The sequence below is a fragment of the Leuresthes tenuis genome, unplaced genomic scaffold, assembly GCF_036924035.1.
Source record: "Leuresthes tenuis unplaced genomic scaffold, fLeuTen1.0.hap1 SCAF_5, whole genome shotgun sequence".
Lineage (NCBI taxonomy): Eukaryota > Metazoa > Chordata > Actinopteri > Atheriniformes > Atherinopsidae > Leuresthes > Leuresthes tenuis.
This window is the reverse complement of record NW_027325359.1, coordinates 20,666,331-20,687,988: the sequence shown is the minus strand read 5'-3', so window position 1 is coordinate 20,687,988 and position 21,658 is coordinate 20,666,331. Positions and strand designations below refer to the sequence as shown.

The 21,658-nt window shown below is 41.9% G+C and overlaps 1 protein-coding gene across 2 annotated transcripts in view; it reads left to right on the top strand.

Annotated features, from left to right (window-relative positions):
* Positions 1 to 21,658, top strand: part of cttnbp2 (cortactin binding protein 2) — a 128,262-nt gene that overhangs the window by 92,557 nt on the left and 14,047 nt on the right. For both annotated transcript variants that reach the window (XM_072386455.1, XM_072386454.1), the window contains exons 11-13: positions 2,073 to 2,168; positions 18,357 to 18,436; positions 18,952 to 19,038. In XM_072386455.1, the coding sequence (XP_072242556.1) occupies positions 2,073 to 2,168; positions 18,357 to 18,436; positions 18,952 to 19,038 (263 nt within the window). The remainder of the gene's footprint in view (positions 1 to 2,072; positions 2,169 to 18,356; positions 18,437 to 18,951; positions 19,039 to 21,658) is intronic.

Here is a 21,658-nt window from a genome sequence, read left to right as displayed (position 1 = left end):
TGTTAAGAAACAGTGTACGGAAATCCCTTCATCATCTTCACATCATCGCTAATAAACAACATTTGTAAAGCTATGTATGTATGTATGTATGTATGTATGTATATGTATCCAGATACATATTGGCACTACAATATACTGGAGCCTTGGTCATCTAGGACCATCCTGTTAGCCTGGGTAAAGGGATACAGTAGGTATAATTGGCCATATTAGGTCATTAGAAAATATAATATAAAACTCACTTTAAATTATGGGAAAAACCGTGTCTAAACTAAACTAAATTTAAAATTTTGACATTGTATTAAGCAGACGTCAATATTTTGAACACATGTGGTCAGTAACTACCCCTTAAAATATGTTTGAATTATTTTGTCCAGCTTAGTCTTAATAAGGGTCTGAGAAAATGCACCTAAAAAAGGGTACTTGGAGCAGGATGAAAATTAAACTTTGGTAAAGGACAAAAGTGAAGACATTATTGGAAATGTCTTGACCTAGAGAGTAACATATGTCAGTATTAAAATTGTGGCTTGCTCCTGCTCCTCAGAGGTGACCTTTGAACCTTGAACCTGAGACACTTTTTAAGGTTTACAGAGCAGCAACAAAATGGGCTATGCAACTGGATTAATGTATTAATCCAGTTTCAAACAGTTTTGGAAAGCTCTTGACCTATACTACCATCACCTGTGGGACACCTGCAGGGAGCACCACTAAGTAGGGTCAAAACCCAGAAAAAAAATGTGATTTCACCCCTTTAACTATAAGCAAGATCAAATCGGACCAAACAGATGTGCTTCCCAACCCCAAAACCTTTAATAAGTTTCCTGGCCACAATTTCACACATTAGAGGAAACGCATTCGAACTACAAAACATATGGCGCTGCCCGCCACTCTGTATAGCAATTTAGTACAAATTGTAGTTTTTATATCGTGCTTCAGGGTTCTGAAATTAGTGTGCGCATGCACACTGGTCGATCGTGTCATTGGATATTCGTAGAATAATGCACGAAAATCTGTACATAACTTTTCGTACATTTCCATACGAACCATTTCATGAGAATACGTTGAAAAAGAAAATGGGTGGATTAATGCATAGTGAAGATCAAGTGGTACTTTACATTGTGGATTTTGTATGTTAACACAGCGTTGATTATACCGTTTGTATTTCGGTCTTAGTTTCACCTTTCCTCGCAATGTCATTAAACCTATGGATAAAAGGACAGCTGTCTTCAGAGTCTTGATGTTAGGAAAGCATTTATCTGACAAGTTATGCACAGCACACATGAATGAGGGCAGCACAAGTATACTTAGTGATGGATTGTGGGTTAGTTTAAATTTTGTCTGGATGCCGTCAGAAGGTACCGTAATTTAATCTCAACCTGTGCAGACCTTACAAAAAACTTAACGTAAAGTTCAGAGATTTAGAACTGCCCTCACTTTAACTGTGTTGGTCTTTGTCATCTTTGTCATTGAATTGTCTGCTCCTCAGCTGCCAAAATAAGAATAAAATTAGAGCTTGCTAGAAGAGGACAAAACTTAACAGTTCAGTTTTTGATGCTGGAGCAGCTGTATTGGTTAAGAGAATGTTTAGTGCAAAGTTTATATGAGCATCATAGTAATGACACGAAGTAGGAGAAAATACACTCACACTTTACAAACACAATGTTTTCAGCTTTGTGCGGTTCAACTGTTGTTGTTTGGGTCACACTCATACCACAATGCACTGACTGATGCATCATCTAATGTATGCTCAAATAAAGTATATGAGAGATGGAGTGATATTGGGTTTTCTTCCCTATACATAATTAGATGATGAATATCAGTGAAAGAAAGCACAATAGCCATACATTCGGTTCTTTAGGTATTAATGCATATGTGGCAGAACTTGAAAAGATGTTTAAAGACAGCTAAGTGACAGAAAAAGCAGCAGCAGTATTTTAATTTTGTGTGTTTGAAACCAAAATGCTTTTGTGTTTCTAGGATTGTATGTGATCTTTGAACTCATGTACATTGTACAAGTGTCTGTACAGTATGTAAGACTGACATCTGATGTTCCCATCTCTTCTTTTCTCTTCCAGGAGATACAGTGTGGTCGCTCGGTCAGGAGCTGCCTTTATCCCCTTGGGACCTGGTCAGAAAGCCTCACAGCCAGTGCATCACCATCCGCCTCAAAGGTACAAACCTGGCACTCCTAGTCTGTGCTCATCCAGTGTTACTGACCCAACAGTAATACTGAATCATTACTGCCTTTACTGGTAACTAATGCCAATTGGTAGATGAAAGGTTCTGACCAATCTAAATCAAGATCGAAGTAATTATTTCGAGCTTTGCAACACAGAACAGGTTGCTTCTTCGGTCACAATACACACATTTTATTTTAGAAAAACAAAAATAGGATAGGAAACTCATTATTACAACATGAAAAGTACTAGTTCAAAGCAAAAATGCAGCTTTTGTTTGTGAAAAGGTTGTAATTACTAGAAGTAACTTCATAGATACAACCAGTGCTGCGCAAGATTACACTTTACAAAGAACTAGTTCAAAGTTCACTTGACACATATTAAAACTGAAGAAGTGTTCATGTTCACATTTTTGGCATTTGAAATGATAAACTAAATTCAGCACTACAAAATTAACTTGTTCACATTAATTTTTGACTTTTTATGACCTCCTCTTCTATTAACCTCCTGACGTGGTACATACATGGACTGCCATAAAGTACAATAATAATAATAATAATAATAATAGTGAATTTAATTTCTAATGCACTTTTCATCGAGAAGATCTCAAAGTGCTACAAGTTAGGACAAGGTTAAAAATCTGACCTGGAGGAGCATGGTGTTTGTGGATCTGAAGGTACGGGTGGTGGACTGTAGGGTGATGAGTTCTTGGAGGTGTGCGGGTGCATGTCCATGGATGCATTTATGGGTGAGTAACAGAAGTTTGTAGTTGATCCGGGATGAGACGAGGAGCCAGTGCAGTGATTGAAGGATGAGGGTGATGTGCTCATGCTTATGGGCTCTCATCAGGACCCTGGCCGCGCTGTTTTGAATATATTGCAGGTATGGGTAGTGTGATGCTGTAGTGGGTAGTGTGATGCTGTAGTGTCGCGAGATTGTGTGAGACTATCGGCAGATTCAAACAAGGCGCGCCTCAAATAGAGCAAACAATATAGTAAGATTATAATTATGCCAATAACTACTGTTTAAATAAATATATTATCGGGTGAAACAAAAACAAAACACTGGAGTACAGTGAAGAAAGCCTGGAGAGCCTCACGGATTTCATCGACGAGTGTTTTGACAGGATCGTCATGGGGAAAACTAACCAAACCCCATCTGCTAGCAGCAAGGCTTCAACCTCCAAAAGAAGTCGTAAGGAAGAGTCACCCGGAGCGACGTCTCCAGCTGGTAATGATTCGACGGACATTTTAACATCGATCGATAACAAATTATCCAGCTTCGACGCCCGTATGTCTCTGTTAGAAATTCTACACAGAGAGTTCCAGGCATTACGGGAGTCGTTGGAGTTCAGCCAGCAACAGGTGCAGACGCTGGCTGCAGAAAACGCAACCCTCAGAGGATCGGTGAAATGACTCACCGAAGAAATGAGCCGGATTTCTGATGAGAACAAGAGGATAAAAGAATCAATTATTGAGCTCCAGGCTCGTAGTATGAGGGACAATCTGGTGTTTTCTGGAATCCCGGAGCAGGCAGACGAGGATCCTGAACTCACAGTGAAAAATTTCATCCAAAATCAACTGAAACTTCCAGTAGATGTAGTGAAAAACATTACTTTTCACCGAGTCCACCGCCTGGGAGGGAAGAGACCTGATGCCTGCCGACCGAGACCGATTGTGGCCAAGTTCGAGCATTACCAACAGAAGGTCCGGGTGAGGGGAACTGAGAGGAACGGACTTCAGCGTCAACGACCAATTTCCCAAAGAAATCCTGGAAAGACGCAGAGTTCTGTTCCCCATCCGGAGAAAGTTCATGGAAGGAGGCTCCCGAGCTGTCATCGCGGTGGATAAGTTATTCATCAACGGGCAGCGGTACCGTGACCAGGAAACCACTCCTTGGCTCTTCTAAACTCCAGGTGATCTGTATTCGTTAACTTGTATGAATCATTTCACTGTAGATGACATAAGTAAGATGAAATAATCTATCCAATTCACAGTTATCTATCAAGGCAAAATATATAGCTCACTGCCAGTCTCACCATCATAGGATATATGCAGTTCATATTTGTTTATTTTGGTATGTTTTTTTGTTTTCGTTTTTGTTTTTTCTATCTCACACTTCCACTCTTTTGCACTGTTTTTTATTCTGTCTTTCTTCCCCAACCCGCTGCGTTTCCACCTTAATAAGTAATGTTAACAAGCACGGCGCACATAGAGTTTTGAGCAGAGTACATAATCAAGTTCCACACAGCATCGACAGCGCAAGTACATATTGTAGCAAGCTCATATTGACAACTGAAACACCAACAATGGCATGTTCATGGAAGCATATATGCACACACACGCACGGGATGCTTTTAGCAAGCATCCAGCACTCACTGCGTTAGTCTGAGCATGTCCACGCTGAGGTTTATCTCATGGAATGTGCATGCAGCTGGGTCCAGGGAGAAGAGATTAAAAATCTCCAATAAATTGAAGGATTTACAGGCGGACATTGTTTTATTACAGGAGATTCATTTATCAAAGACTGTAGCTGATGTTCTCACCACAGCACAGTTTCCTCATGTGTACTCAGCCTGTTACAACTCCAGACAAAGAGGTGTAGCCATTCTGATAAATAGAAGAGTAAATTTCACCGTAAACAACACAGTTATAGATCCAGAAGGTAGATTTCTAATAGTTAATTTATCTATTCAAAATATGAATTTATGCATTGCAAATATATATGGTCCAAATGTGGATGACCCCTCTTTTTTTCACTCCTTTTTCACTTCACTCTCTGATCACTCAGATAAAACACTCATCATAGGAGGGGACTTTAACATGGTATTAGACTCAGGAGTAGACAGACTCAGTACTTCAGGAAGTCAGTGGAACTGGCAGTCCACGAATATTGTTAAACAGTATATGAAAGATTTTGGTCTTTGTGATGCTTGGCGCTCCCACCACCCCACTCTTAGAGAATACACCTTCTTCTCACCGGTACACCACTCATATTCAAGAATAGATTATTTCTTAGTTAGCAGTTCCTTGATGAGGGATATTTCAGACACCAAAATCCACCCCATCACTATCAGTGATCACGCTCCAGTTTCTATCACACTGAAGAATAACAGAGTTACACCACCAGCTAGGAATTGGAGATTTAATACATCATTACTAAAAGACCCTGATTTTATTAATTATTTCAAAAGGGAATGGTCTGTATATTTAGAAAATAATGACCTGCCAGGAATGTCAGCTTGTACTCTTTGGGAAGCCGGAAAAGCAGTTATGAGAGGCAAAATAATCTCTTTTTCATCAAATAAGAAAAAGAGGGAAAGTTCAAGGATATCAGATTTAGAACTCAGGATTAAATCATTAGAAATTGTCTACAGTACCTCCAAAGAGGAACACACACTGAATGAACTAAGAAAAGCTAAACTTGAATTAAACAAAATTATTGATAAACAAACACAGTTTCTGATACAAAGACTTCGTTGGAGAACTTTGAGCACGGCAATAAATCTGGAAGGTTCCTAGCTAACCAACTAAAGAGAAACAAAGAGAAAACAACAATCACTTCTGTTAAAGACTCAAAAGGAAATGTCACCCATGACCCCGATGTAATCAACAATGCTTTTAGGGACTTCTATAAAACCTTATATTCATCACAAAATGATCCATCAGACTGTAACATAGATCAGTTTCTTAGTAATATCAACCTTCCAAAATTACAAACCGAACAGGCAATGGCTCTGGATTCACCTCTTTCAATAGGAGAACTCCATGAAGCCCTTCAACATATGCCTAGTAACAAAGCCCCGGGACCAGATGGTTTTCCAGCAGAGTTCTACAAAGAATTTTGGACTGTTTTGGCACCTGCATTTCACAAAATGGTATTACAAGTTAAGCAGAATGGCAGATTATCCCCACACATGAACTCTGCTAACATTATCTTGCTACAGAAACCAGGAAAAGACCCCAAACTTCCATCCAGCTACCGCCCAATATCTCTAATAAATGCCGACCTCAAAATAATTTGTAAAGCCCTTGCCAAAAGAATGGAAAAAATAACTCCACTTTTAATACATCCTGACCAGACAGGTTTTATAAAGGGGAGACACTCATCCACTAACACTCGCAGGCTAATTAATCTCATAGACTATTCTACCATCAACAACCTGGAAACCACAATAGTCTCTCTAGATGCAGAAAAAGCATTTGATCGAGTGAACTGGACATTTTTATTCGCAGCATTAAACAAATTTGAGTTTGGGTCACACTTCATCAACTGGATAAGGATATTATATAGCTCCCCAAATGCAAGTGTCAGGACAAATGATCAAACCTCTCCAAGCTTCAGTCTGCAGAGAGGTACAAGACAGGGTTGCCCACTTTCTCCCTCACTTTTTGCTATTTTCATCAAACCTTTAGCAGCTGCTATCAGACAAGATAGAAATATTAAAGGCATCCAACCCCAAAATATTGAGCATAAAATAAGTCTTTATGCTGATGATGTTTTACTTTTCCTTCAGAACTCTCAAACGTCTCTCACTCACACGATCACACTCATAAATAAATTCTCAGCACTTTCTGACTACTCTATCAATTGGTCTAAGACCACAGTTCTGCCCATTAACTGCAGAGTCCAGAATATACCTGCGATCACTTTACAGTCAGGAAATATTAGATATTTAGGCATAAACATCTCCTCCAGGCTCTCAGAGCTAACAAAGCTAAATTATGTGCAATTATTAAAGACCGTAGAGGACGATCTCGTTGGAAGTCCTTACCTATATCACTTATGGGGAGAGTTACAACCATTAAAATGATGATACTACCAAAAGTTAATTATTTGTTCTCAATGATCCCCATAAAACCATCTGCTACTTGGTTTAAGTCACTAGATTCATGCATCTCCAAATTTCTGTGGAAAAACAAACCACCACGTATTAGTTTAAAAACCCTACAGAAGACCAAGGACTGTGGTGGATTAGATTTACCTAATTTTCAGCACTATTCCTTAGCCAATAGGTTACAGTATATATCAAAATGGTTTAAACCTAGCCCAATAGATGAACCATGGATAAATATAGAACAAGCATTGTGTGATAATCTGGAAATCTCTGACCTGCCACTTATTAGTCAAAACGTAAAAAATCACAAATGTTTCAAAAGCATTAACATCAGCACCTCTCTGACAGCCTGGTGGGAATTTCTTAAAATAACAAAGTCTTCAATTGTCCCATGTAAGCTTACACCCATCTGGAACAATCCTGACATACTGCAAAACAAAAAAATGCTAAACTTTACTCTGTGGAAGATCAAAGGAATCAAACATCTGGAACATATAATCCAAAATGGAAATTTTATTTCATTTGATGAGCTCATATCACAACACGAGATAGGCAGCAATAAATTCCTAGAATATCAACAACTTAAGTCTATAATAACAAAGAAATATATCCTCCACCAACCAGACTTACAACTCCCGACTAGGGCAGCAGAATTTCTAAGCATCTGCACCCCAAAACTACTATCAAAAATATATAAATTATTGTCTAAAATAGATGACACAATGTCTCTTCCATCCTCAAAATGGGAGGCAGATTTATCCATCAGTTCTAGTCATAGCTTCTGGCGACAAATATGTTTGAACACCTTCAGAATGACTCAGAATTCTAATTCTAATAATACAGCTCATACAATACAAAATCCTTCATAGAACACACTATACAGGACAAAGGATGTTCAGGATTGGTCTAACACACTCAAACATCTGCTCACATTGCACAGATAACACACCTGATGATTATGCACACGCTTTGTGGTTCTGTGCGCCTGTCCAGAAGTTCTAGCTTGAAGTCTGTGAGGACCTATCAACATGGCTAAAGTGTAGCATCCCTGCATGCCCCACACTGTGCATACTGGGTGACTTAGACAACATCAACATGGAAATTAACTCAGCACACATGGTTCTCACAGTGTTATGTATCGCAAAGAAAACTATTCTCATGAACTGGAAAGCGAAGAACAATCTGTGTATTAACCAGTTTAGACATTTTCTTTTAGACTATATTAGCATGGAAACAATGTCTGCCTCCTCAAAACATCAATTGGCTGAATTTAATTCTCTCTGGTCCCCTCTGATTAGCTTTATCACATAGTGGTGGTGGTGGTGGGTTGCTGTCCCGTCGCTCTGGGCGGTTGGGTGTGTGCTGGGGGGGGCTGTGTGTCTTCGGGCGTCTGGTGGTCTCTCGGGTCGTGGGGACCGGGTTGGTCATTGCTGGGGGGGACTGTGTGTCGGGCTTGGAGGGCAGTTTTGGGGGCTTGCGGGTGGGGCTGTCTTGCGGTGTGGGGCGGGGTCCCTTAGGGGCCTTGGGGTGGTGGCTGCTGGCTCTGTGCCGAGTGGCCGGGCTGCTCTGGCGTGGGTGGTGGTGATGGGCCTGGGCCCTGGTGGCTGGGCGCTGCCTTGCGCCCGGGGGGGGGGGGGGGGCTGCCTGTGCCTGGGGGTGCTGAGTTGCCCTGGACGCGCCACAGTATGGGGGGGGCGGTGCTTTTCCCCTGTTGGGGGGGGCCTAGGTGATGGTGGGTCTCAGGCCCGGGCTGCTGCGACTGGTGTGACCGGGTGGTTTGTTTGTTTGTTTTTTGTTGTTGTTTGTTTGTTTTTTTTTGTAGAAGTCCTCCGGTGTGGGGTGGGGCGGGATGGGTACCTTCTGGGGGTACAGTAGCTCCCGGAATATGGTCGCTGCAGGCCCCGAGCCTGGTGGACATCAGCCCCTCCTGCCCTGGGTTGGCTCCCAGGTAGCGGGGATGCCTATTGCAGCCAGTCCCTGGCTGCCCTCTCTGGGGGAGAGTAGCTCCCCCGGTGTATATCCCCATACCCCTCTCCCTTCTGGCTCCTGTACACAACACACACTCACACATGAAGGGTTTTGGGGGCGTGTGTGTTCGGTGGGGTGTAGTGGATGGGGCCACGTAGGTGGTCCCCTTTGGTTGCACTCTGCAGTTCCCCGCCCCTGTTTTAATTACACCTTAGACATTACTACTTACCAAACACATTCACACACACACATTAGGTCTTGGGGGTGGTTACACTGAGTGGCATCTGGTGGGCGGGGCTCTTTGGGTATGTAGGCTGCCCAGGGGGCCGCGCTCCCAGTTCTACAAGTTTGGCTGCCCCTCAATTTTAATCGCTCACTATTAGAAAATATTGAAGAGCCAGAAGGGTGAGGGGAGGGGTCTTCTTCCCACACCCCTGCTTCCTGGTTGCTGCTCGGGGCGGGAGGGGCCAAGAGGATTAATTAATTGTTCTGCTGGTTCGGGGTCTGTGGTGGCTGGGGGGCTGCTGGCCCCCTGGTGTGCCCGCTGTACTACACCCCAGCGGAGTCGAGGGAGGGAGGACGTGTGGATGTATGGGACGTGAAAGTGTGTGTGGTAATGATTGGGCCTGGATCTGTGACTTGCTGTCGCCTGGCCTGCCTGTGTTTCTCCCGATGGGGGGGCGGCGTTGCCTCTCCCCGCTGCTCGCGACTTCACCCACCTGTGGGCACGTCTTGACTCCCAGGGCACTTGGCCAGGGGCGCTGGGGCAGGCGCTGACCCACTGTGTGGCTGTCTGGGGCGCTTGGCCCTCCTGGGTATTGGGTGGGGCCTCTGCCGGGGGGTTTGGGGGCGCTCGGGCTCCTGGGGCCCGGGTCCAGTGCACGGTCCGTGTCTGGGCGGCTGGGGCCTGGCGGGGTCGGTGGGCTGTTGCCCCTGGCTCTCGGGAGGGCCTCTGCCCTATGCTTATGGGGGCTCTGTCCGGGGGCTTCCTCTGCAATCTTCTGGGTGGATGCGTGGTTGTCCCTGTGGTGGGCTTCCTGAGTTCTGTGCTCCGTGGGGGCTGCTGGTGGCCTGGGTCTTGTGGCCCTCTCTGCCTGCTTCTGATTGCTGGGGGGGGGGGGGGCTGTGGATTGTGGCTCTGTACACTTATACACTCATAACTAAACACGGTTATCATGTAGGTCCTGTGTCATGGGTGTTGCATGTTCTCACACACACACACACATTTATTAGCCCAGTAGCATGCTCGCTAAGCAGTTGATGTATTATCATGTCGTCTCAGGTCATCTATATCCACAGCTGTGTTGTATGCGATTACCGCTTCTTGTGCTTGTTTTTGTGTTTGTTTTTTCTCTGCTTGTCTGCTTTCAGGTGCTCCTGGTGGCGCTAAGGCTGGATTCCCCTCAGAGGCCATGGATTGTTGTCCGTTTTATTTTTTACAGGTGTAGCAGCTGGTTGTCTGGTTTTTGTTTCTATTTTTGTTCTGTTTCCTCTTCTTTCCTCTTCTTCTTTCCATGTCCCCCGGTCCGGTTCAGTTATATTACATGTCATATATTGTCAACAGAAATAAATAAATGGGCATCAAGGGGAGCTTTACATTTATAAAACTTCCCTTGGCAAAGCAAATCTGTTTGGCATCAAAGGTATTCAGACTACAATTCTGCTGCCATAATGCTGAACAGGACAAGGGGAAGAAAAAAAAAAAAAGAATATATTGCAGCTTCTGGATGGTTTTGCCAGCTATCCCGATGAAGAGCCCGAATACAGTAGTCCGGTTTTGAGGAAATGAAGGCATGGACCAGTTGTTCTGCTGCTGGGAGGGATAGAGTGGAACGGAGTGTTGAGATGTTGCGGAGATGGTAGAATGAGGTTTTGCACAGGTGTTTTATATAGTTGTTGAAGGTCAGGTGGGAGTCCAGTCCAGGTTTGTTGTTGCTGAGGAGAAGAGAGGAATGATCTGTCCGTCGAAAGTAAGTTGGGATATGGGTGAGGAGTGAACCTGATGTGGGGTACCAATGAGAAGCGCTTCTGTTTTATTGCTGTTCAGCTGATATGTTATTGGTATTGATATGTCAGATTATACTGTTATTGTTCATCCATGCCTTGATTTCCTCAAGGCAAGAGGTGAGGGATGACAGGGCTGTGGAGGGTTTTGGGGTGGTTTTGATGTATAGTTGTGTCTCATCAGCATAACAGTGGAAGAGGAGTCCGTGTTTTCTGATGACTTGACTGAGAGGAAGCATGTAGATGGTGAAGAGGATTGGGGCAAGGACTGAACCCTGAGGAACGTCACAGGTGACACGGAGCGGCCTGGACTCACATCCTCCGAGCAAGACATGTGGTTTAAGTCCTATCTGAAAGAGCCGGGCAACATAGAGCGGATGTTGTTGACTTTCGATCTAAAAAATTCGATGAAGCTGTTGCACTACTCAACTGTAGCTTCAGCCAGTGAGGGTGTTTGTGGCTTCAGAAGGTGATTTATTGTGGAGAAGAGCTTCTTAGAATTTCCAGTGTTCCTATTGATGAGGTTGGAGTAGAATGTTGACCGAGCATCTTTTAGGGCCTGGCAATAGGCTCTTTGATGTTCGCGGAAGGCCAGTTTGTGGACGGTGAGCCCAGTGCGTCTGAGTTAACGTTCCAGTGCACAGCCAGCTGTTTTAAGTTTCTGTAGTTCCTGTGTGTACCACAGAGCAGAGCATTCACACGCAACTTCACGTGTCTTAACAGGAGCATGAGAGTCGAGAACTTTGCTCAGAGAAGTGTTGTAATGCTCCACTAGCTCATCCACAGTTTCAGAGGCTGGCCAGGTGATGTGCTGGAGGTCTACGGCCAGGTTCACTGAAACAATCCGTTTCAAATTCCTAAATGTTATATGGCGCTTGGGTCTGGAAGGAGGCTGCAGGGATGTCAGAGTCATTGAGATTACCTTGTGGTCAGACACTCTGAGATCGTAGACCTGGGGCATGTGTTGGACATGGGTCGATGGCCATCTGAGCAGATGTTTGCACATCTCTGTATTCTATCTTTTTTCTGAAGAGCTATCAAGATTCTCAAAATCAAACTGACAAAAAACTTTCATCATTTTCACAGACCAGTGAAAACATATTAGCCAGCAGAAGACCAGTGACAAACACTTCAGTGTCACAGTTAACATCACAGCAGCAAGAGAAACAGTGTACAGTGCAACTTCAAAACATCTAACAACAAAAGAAGAAACCAAGAAGAAACAGCAGTAGCTGTTTGACAAAGTCTGGTGTGTTAGGACGGCAGCCGATATAATGCAGCTGTCTGCATCAAGGCCCCAAAGTTCGGCTGTCATTTCAGGTGCTGTCCTCTGGCTTTCTTCTACAGTCATGTATTACATTTTCATATTCAGCTGGTTGGGTCTTGGTATTTTTTCACTCTTTTATAGCTCTCTTCTCAAACCTCTTTTTGTTTATATAGCTACTTTTTGTCAGTTTCTGTTCTGTCTGCTGTGGGAGTGATGCTGCATAGTTCTCCACGTCTACACGACCCTTCGCTAAGCCCACCACCGTTGATCATTGTTGCTATGCCAGTCAAGATTCCCTTTTTACCAGTACAGTTAAGTCATAATCTTCAGAAACTATCTTAAATTTTGTGTCACAGAGAAGCAGACAAAAAGGTCTCCAATATGCGTTTGAAAGATACGTTCAACAGATTAAATGTTGGTGAAGTTCAAACGAAAAGGAACTCAAAATAGAGTGGAAAGTACACCGCTCTCCATAGCCGTATTCGGACAGAGACGTTCTAAGAACGCAGTTCTAAGAACTGTCCATCTCAAATTTTGTTCTATGAACTGCCCTTCCCCAGGGGAACTGTTTCATTTTGCATTCGCACATGAGTCAGGGACCTTGACAGGGACTGATGTGACGCAACCGTCTGCGACAGTCTCAACAACCGTCTCAACAACAAAATAAAACCCGTGGAAAGTAAGGAGAGAAGAAAACAACACCACCAAGAAGCTAATATGGAGAGCGAGGAGGCCACCATGTCCATGGTCTGCATGACAATAATATTAATCATGGACGATCACGTCAGGCATCTCAGATCGAGGCTGGAAGAGCACACAGCAAGAGTCAGGAGACGAAGAATCGAGCAGCAGGCGATTCTTCTTTGTTTCATGACGGAAAGAAGGAGAGCAGAGCACTGCAGACAAATTGGAGAACGTCTAAGTTTCACTTATTAAACATGCGCCGGTTGTGTCGGTGTCGAATGAGTAAACATTTCAGACAAGGGGCGTGGCTACCAACCACCAAACACCTATGTCATATGTGTTCCTATAGAACCCAGAAAAGACCCTGCCTCGGAGAAGGAGCTAAAATGGCTATAGGAACTGAGGGCCGTGGTCCCTAGTTCCTGTATGTCTGTGATAGGAACTGCAAAAGGTTCCTACATTGGGAATGTGCCTAATGTAAGCGCCAGGCACCACATGTGTTGACACTTCGAATAAAAAAACAGCACATACAAGAACAAAGTTCTTGTACAGCAGGGTAACTCGATAAATATTCTTTAAATTTAAATTAAACGTTATGTTAGCTTTCATTATCGTTCTGTTTGCCAATTTCTTGCTAAAATAAACTATCTTGCGTTTACAGTGCTCCAGGATATTGCTCAAAATTGCTGAAAGATATCAGTAAACTTGTTAACTTTATTAACTTTATCACACAACGCTATGGTTAGCTAACTAGCACTATACCTTAGAACAAACGTAAGTGCTCTTATTGATTTTGGAGGGATTCAGCTGTTCGTGTGGTCTTCCACACTGCTTTATGCACCCAGCATCTTTCTTGTTGCGTCTTGGGCTTGGGGAAGGAAAGAATTCAACACCACCCTCCAAACCTTCTTGGATATCGACTGTCGGACTTGCAAGTCCCGTATGCACACCGCTTCAGCATATTGCTTTCTGCCGAAAGCTTGACTGGCCTCTTGTGCATAGTTAGGGTTGCTAACGTATGATTGGACAGAAGGCGTTGGTGGGAGGGGCTTAGCGAAGGGTCAGTTGCACAAATCTGTAATTGTCCTAACATTAGTTTTATATAAGATATTTATTCCTGTGACGCCTGCAGAAATCATTACAAGGTCCATGCAGGCACATAGCTTTATAACACGCTCACTATTGACTAAAACATTGTTCAATGCAGCGAGAAAGACCCACACTCACTTCACGTTTGTCAGTTCACTAAGATTAAATCAGTTAGAAGGTAGTAATAAAATTTATTGATGTTAAGAAAATGGAAAATGTTTTCCAATCATACTCCACTGGGACGTCATGCTGAGCAAGGTTCTGATAAAGGTGGTGGAGGATAAAGTGAGATTATGATGGCAGGGAGTTTAAATGTCGACTCTAGGGTATCAAATGGAGGGGAAGATGGGGAGGAGTTGGGTTGCGTGAAAGTCGATCTGTAAAGTGAATGATAGAACCAGAGAGAGATTTAAAAAACTGGGAAAAGAGTGTGCAAGAAGGCCATTAGGCGACAACAGTGATGTCAAATTAAGAACGAGATGAATTTGACAGCATCAAAAATCAGAAATTGGAATGGAATGATAGGCAGGTGAGAGGAAAGAGATCTTCATTACTGAACTTTTGCAAAAGCAGATTTTATGAAATTGTCTTGTTCAGTCGAACATTCCCAGAAAATATAAATGCCACTCACGAACCGATTTTAACGCTTTCATACACACCACTGCAAACAGCACAGTAAACAGAAAAAACCTACATCAAACAGCATCAGTACTCTTCGGCATTTTTTTTGAGCATGTACTGTGCTCCAGGCATACATAGATATTCTGTGGATTTAGACAGTCACAATGTGTTTATCTTCAAGAATGACTTTGTTCTTTGACTCTGGATGTTTAGGGTTATGAATGTTTCATGGTTATATGTTGTATAAGAATCTATATGTAGTCACTTGGCACACCATGGTGCAAAATTAACAACATGAACAGGATTTCAAAAGAAAGATTTCTGTAAACCTTTTTTAGCACGGGTGGGACTTACACTTAAGATCAAGTTCAGGAATAATTCAGAACCAGTGCTTTCTGATCATCACTTGTGTTGTGCAGAGCTAAGGTTGGTTAAAAAAAAAGTCTACACAGTGAAAAGCCCTATTTGACTACTATTCCAATCCATATTATGGGAAGAACCACTCAACTAAGTAAAGAGAAATGACAGTCCACCATTACTTTAAGACATGAAGGTCAGTCAATCCGGAAAATCTTAAGAGCTTTGAACGTATCCTCAAGTGCAGTCACAAAGACCATCAAACACTATGATGAAACTGGCTCTTATGAGGACTGCCCCAGGAAAAGCAGAACAAGAGTTAACTCATAAATGCTTCACAGAGTTCAAGTAGCAGAGACACATCTCAACATCAACTGTTCAGAAGAGACTGCATGAACCAGGCTTTCATGGTCGAATTGCTGCAAAGAAGCCACTTATGAGGAAGAACAACACAAAAAAGAGAATTTCTTGGACCAAGAAACAGAAGGATTGGACATTAGACCAGTTGAAATTGGTCGTTTTGTTTGATGAGTCCAAATTTGCGATTTTTGGTTCCACCCTCCATGTCTTTGTGAGACCCAGAAAAGGTGAGCAGATGGTTTCTACATATAGATTTCATGGTTTTCATGATTCCCACTGTGAAACAAGGAGGAGGAGATGTCATTGTAAGGGGGTGCTTTGCTGGTGACTCTGTTGGTTTTTCATTAAAAATCCAAAGCACACTTAACTAGCATTGCTACCACAGCATTCTGCAGTGACATGGCATTACATTTGGTTTGTCCTTAGCGGGGCCATCAGTCATTTTCCAACAGGCCAATGACACACTGGGCTATGTAAGGGCTATTTGACCAAGAATTGCTCAAATATCAATTGAGATGGTTGAGTTGGACCTCAGAGTGAAGGCAAAGCAGACAACAAGTGCTCAGCACATCTGGGAATTGTCAGACCTGGACTTTAAAGAGGACTCAGATGAAGAAGAAGACAAAGGGAGACGCAAACTATAAGACACATGAGAGCAGTGGGAAACAGGTGGACACAATCAGGAATCACGGAAGACGATTCGAATGGTGACACATGAGGAAGGGCAAATGACCTGAAACAAGAGGAGAGTTAATCTTTCAAAATAAAACAGGAAATGACAAGACAAAACATGGAGACAGGACAAAAACCCTACTTGACCTCACCGCGGTGTGACTGAGGAATTCCTTCAAGACTGTTGTAAAACCACCTATGTCCTGAACAGACTGTAACCATAGTGCTGTCTTGTTTGAATTCCTCCCTGCCTTCCCAGCATCAGATACATGTACATTGAAACTTGACTCATTCTAAAATAACCCATCTACAACTGTCCCTGTCTCTTCATGTATGCTCTTTTGCAAATGTATTTGCATTTTATAGTGGTGTTCTTTTACCAAATCAGTGGTTTCTGCTGTGTCAAACAATTTACCTTTTAATCTCTGAAGTTAGCTTTCAGTGCTTTTTGGTGCTGAACTTTTATCAATAAGAATGCTAATCTTAAATGAAAAAAAAAAAATGCCATTATAAAGAAATAACTGGGACCAGAACACTCTTTGAAATCAAACCAGAACTGTACCCAGTCAGCAGTTAGAGATTACAGATGAGTCACTGCAGCAGCACTGAGCAGCAGACAGTCTGTTTCTGTTTTTGTGCCTCTGTTTCTCCAATTGCTTCCTCTGTATTTTTCATCTCAGTGAGACAGGAAAATCGACTGTCACCATATAAATCAGGCAGAGCAGCAGCTGAGTTTTCCACCTCCTGTGTTCACTCGGGAATTGGGGTGCTTTTGTGTGTTTGTGGGATTAGTCTTGACTCAGGCATCCATTGCAGTGATAGACCAAGAAATGTTCTGCACTTTAGTCTGTCACTCTTATCAGTGACAGACAAAAAAGGATTATACACACATGACACACTGTTGTCATTCTATTCCTGAAGGCTATAAGTAACAGTATTAAGTTTGTCACTCAACTATGAGAAGATATGTTTCAGCGATAAAATCTAAACACTATATATACTGTATTTGTGAAGATGACAAAATTATTGCTTGTCTGGAGAGTGGATGTGTATCAATGAATGCAAATTTATCTTTTTACAGAAAACAGTGGATATTTTGCGCATATGAGATGTCATTTTTGCTGACTAAAAATCATGTTTGCTTTTAAAACAAGCAAAGTCTAAGATACATCAATTGTGCTGCAGAAATTATTTGGACACATTGGAGAGAAAAGGTGGAATTAGGGCAAATTGTTCATCTGTTATCAGGGCAGCATTCTTGCAGCAGTTGACATGGAAAAGCATTAACCCTCTGAGGTCTATGATTACGCCGGCGTGGTCAGATCGCATCCCATTGACTGGTAATAGATGCCAGCCTGAAAGCCACACAAGGCTGCAGGAGTTGCCTACACTTGCACCAGGTGGATAAAAAAATAAACCTCACTCCCTGGAAGTGCCAGTCCTGTGATGTGGCGCTTTGTCTCATAGTGGACAGAAACTGTTTTGGAAAGTGGCACAGATAAAGAAAAAAAATTGTCCCATTGTATATAGATTTAAATATTTGTATATAGTTTGATTACATCTCAATTTTACTTCTTATCTTACATTTTGTACTATTTGGAACTCTTGGAGTAGCTATTTGAGACTCTGGGAATACAAAGCACTGGTGTAGCTCTCTGTATAATTTTGCACTTACTTTGTTTTGAGGACTTGCAGGTGACAAGGTAAAAAACGCCTATAAATATATATGCTTTTTATGGTAAATATTTGTATAAAGTATTAAAGTATTATTTTTTTTCAATTTTACATTTATGTTTACTATTTCAAGTTCCAAAACAGTTAATTGAGCATGTTTTTTATTGTAATAAATAGTATATTTTTTCAATTCGGATTTTATATTTTCTGTGTATTTTTTGGGCCCAATGTGTTAATAAAGTATGTCAAAGTGAAAAATAATTATCAGATCATATAGATGAAGTTGTGCTGAAAAAATGATACCCAGCATGGGTATGGCAAACTTTTTTTTTTTTGTGGTATATAAAAGCAAAATCAAAAGTATTCAAAAACGACCAAAATGGACTCAGACCCCTGAGAGTGAAGTGAACAAATACCCATACTTAACATTCCCTAATTCTGTTGTGCTATATTTAATATATCACAGGCCCTTAGCTGAGTAATGACAAGTTAACTTTGACAAGTTAAATGTTAAATGTGTGCATCGAGCCTGCACTTTTATTAATTTCAGGACAGTCTTACTGCAGGGTACAGGTTCAGTTGAAGTCTCATACTGAGCACATAAATCGGAGAGAATTTGAGGGTTTATTTGTGTGTGTGTTTTTGACAGGTCTGTCTGAGTCTTGCCTTGATGAATTGGCTCTAGAATCCCTCTTCCCCCTGCCACTGCTGCACAATTGCGTCCGCCTGGTAAGCACATGCACTAACGCATGCATGTGTACTTTCATGCAAATACACAGAAAGGACTGTGAGGGATTGGCTGAAGGAGACATGGACAATTGGGATGGGGAGTGAGAAGCTTGCATCAAGAGAAATGGTTAAGAAAGAGGAGGAGATGATGGGCAGGATGAAAGGAAATGGACAGACAGGGAATCATTGTTCACCGATTTCTAGCAGCTGCACTGCCCCCTGCTGGCTGTGCCAAATAGAGAGTGATCTAAAACGAATGGAAACATAGAACGGAATAAAATCTAAGCTCAAAGTTGTTTTGGTTTGGTTTGGGTTTGGTTTGATCCTTCAAGAAAAATTGAAGTATTTTATTATTAGTAAATAGAAATTGAGTAAGATTTAATGCATTTTTAAAAAATAATTTGTGGGTTACAGAGGTGTATATATAACTCACTTTTTGCTGTATATATAACTCACTTTTTGTTTCAGTTCATCATGTCTGTTCATCTGTCATCGGTTTCTCGGTCTTGGTCTAGGTGGAGCAGTATGGCAATCTAATCTTTCACGGGCTGGAGGGCTGCTGTCAGGAGTACATTGCCAGTGTAGTTGCTCGTTGTATCAAGGTACATCCACCAGCCTTCAAACACCAACACTCAAAGCTACAATGTCACTAGAGCGTAATGGTTCAATTTAAACACCTGACCAAAGCGAGTCATGTTGATGCTTGAGTGAATGAGAGAACAAAAGCAGGTGAAGTTAGGTCTCTTCAAAGCAAATTCAGTTATTATTTGAATGAAAATATGAGCTTCTTTTTCTTTGTGAGAGGTTTGACATGAAGAATTTTGGGAAAGGTTTACCTTTTTGAAGGAAAAAAAAAACTTTTTTGCACAGGGTGATGCAATAAGAGAAATTGCATGAAAACAGTCGTGTCATTTCTCTCAGTGCTGTGAAGCTAGCCACTGTTGCTTCAGTACATCTGCATTTCAGAGACTTGACTACAACAAGAGACCTCCTATAGTGGAACTGTCAAATCATTAATGATGACATTGTCATTGTTAACAGTTTCTGTCAACCACCTGATGACCCCAATGACATATTAGTCAGCACTGCTCACTGGTCTATATAAGGATTATAGGATATATATATATAGGATATATATAGAGTCAGGTCCATTTTATCTCTAGCACAAGTTTCTTGTGTTTTACTTAAATCCAAATCTATCTTAACTAGTGGCTGCTGTGAATAAGGCAGCTGGCAACAAGGGGAAGACCATGTGACAGATTAGAAAGACAGCTGACAGGAGGCAAAGACTAGCAATCCATGGTAGCAGTAGCAAGGCCTAGCAGCGTTGTTACAACCAGCATAAACTACAAGTAAATTAAGGAGAATACTCATTAGGTCAGTGAGAGCAGGGGCGGAAGATTACTCACAGGCAGACTGCATGGCAACTGACACTGGAACGAACATGACTATGAGTTGGGGATGTGACTCAGTGAAGGATAGGGGCACGGAACTATTCTCTAGGGTTAGAGCTGAGCAGAATAGTTCTCAGAGGAAAGAGAGCGTAGCTGGAGAAAATAAAAGTGGTAAGCAAGAGGGAAATAAGCTCCAGGTTTGTCCTTGTGGCTGGCAGAAAGTAACCTCAGTTAGAGGCCTTAAAATGCATTAGGGAAGAAAGAGATGTGTTGTAAAAGAAGGGCAGTGCGGCCACATCGATCAGTACTTTTTAAGAAGTCAATCGAGTAAGTCGAATGAAGTCCAGCGGCAGGTAGAAAACCACAGTCCGAAGGATATCAATAACACAGCTACAGAGGTGGAGGAAGAGGTTCTAAGAAGGGATGCAGCAGAAACTGAGGTGAATAGGCCAGTTAGAGAGAGAAATATGGAACAGAAAGCTAGAGTTAAGTGGCCTAGGGTAAATAGCAACAAAGAATGGGAGGTAGTCAATAAAGATTTGTCGATAATATTAAGTAGGTTAGGAGGAAATGTAAGCGATAGGCTAAAGAAGATGGGATATAATTTACTCCTGTGGTGTAGAAAGATTTGGAGTAGAAGATAGAAAGAGGGTTGAAAGAGTAAATTTAGTTAAGTCTAGACGGCAAAGAGAGATGGAGAAATTGGTTAAGGAAAGAAATTTAAGAAAGCAATTGAAAAGAGCTACAGAGGAAGAGAGGGAGGGAATTAATGTTTTGCAGGAAGAATTGAGAAGCAGACAAGCAAAACTCAGAAGGGCTGAATATCTTAAGAAAAAGAGAAAGAAGAAATAACATGTAAGGACTGCATTTTTTAACCAGGAAAAGGGAGGACAGCTTAAGGCAACAAAGTCAGAGGTGGAAGAGTATTTAAGAAATACATATTCAGATCTTGAGCAGTGTAGAGTAGTAGGTCCTCCTAACATGCCACCATTAGGAGAGACAGCTCATAAGATGGATGTGAGACCACCTAGGTGGAAAGAGGTTGAGGTAGTCAAGCATGCAAAGGCTTCATCTGCCCCAGGGCCAAATGGACTTAAAAAAAAACCCACTGGGTTTATAAAAGTTTTTGTGGATGCATTTAAGAACAGTTTGGGAGAAACAGTTAATTCTTAGAGCATGGCGTAGGACAGGAGGTGTTCTTATTCCAAAGGACAAAGAGTCCTCTGACCTTAGTCAGTTCTGGACAATCTCTCTCCTAAATGTAAAGGGAAAGATTTTCTTTATATGTAGTTGCACAGATTAGCTAGTTATTTAGAAAATGATAGCTTAATAGATACTACTGTGCAGAAGGCAGGAATGCCAGCATTATTTGGCATCAGATTCAGACAGCCAAGATTGAGAAAAAAAACATATCGCCTTATTTGGAAAGCATTTGGTTATGTGCCTGTAGTAGATGTTAACTTAGTATGAGCATATTTTCAGGATATTAGACTGTGCCTAAGTACAGCAGGTTTCACAACAGGTTGGCAGAGGCTCGAAATAGGCATTATGGCAGGGTGTACGACTTCTCAATTAGCATTTACAATGGCAATGGGAACAATTATTAGAGCTTCCAAGTGGGTTGTAGGTGGAGAGAGACGTCAGGATGGCATACGCCTTACACAAATTAGGGCCTACATGGATGATATGACATTGATGACTACAACTGTGCCATGTATAAAGAGAATACTTGAGAGACTTAATAAAAATTTAAAGTGGGCTGGTATGAAAATCATACCTACAAAGTCCAGAAGTATCTCAATAAGTAGAGGAAAATTAAGTGATAGAA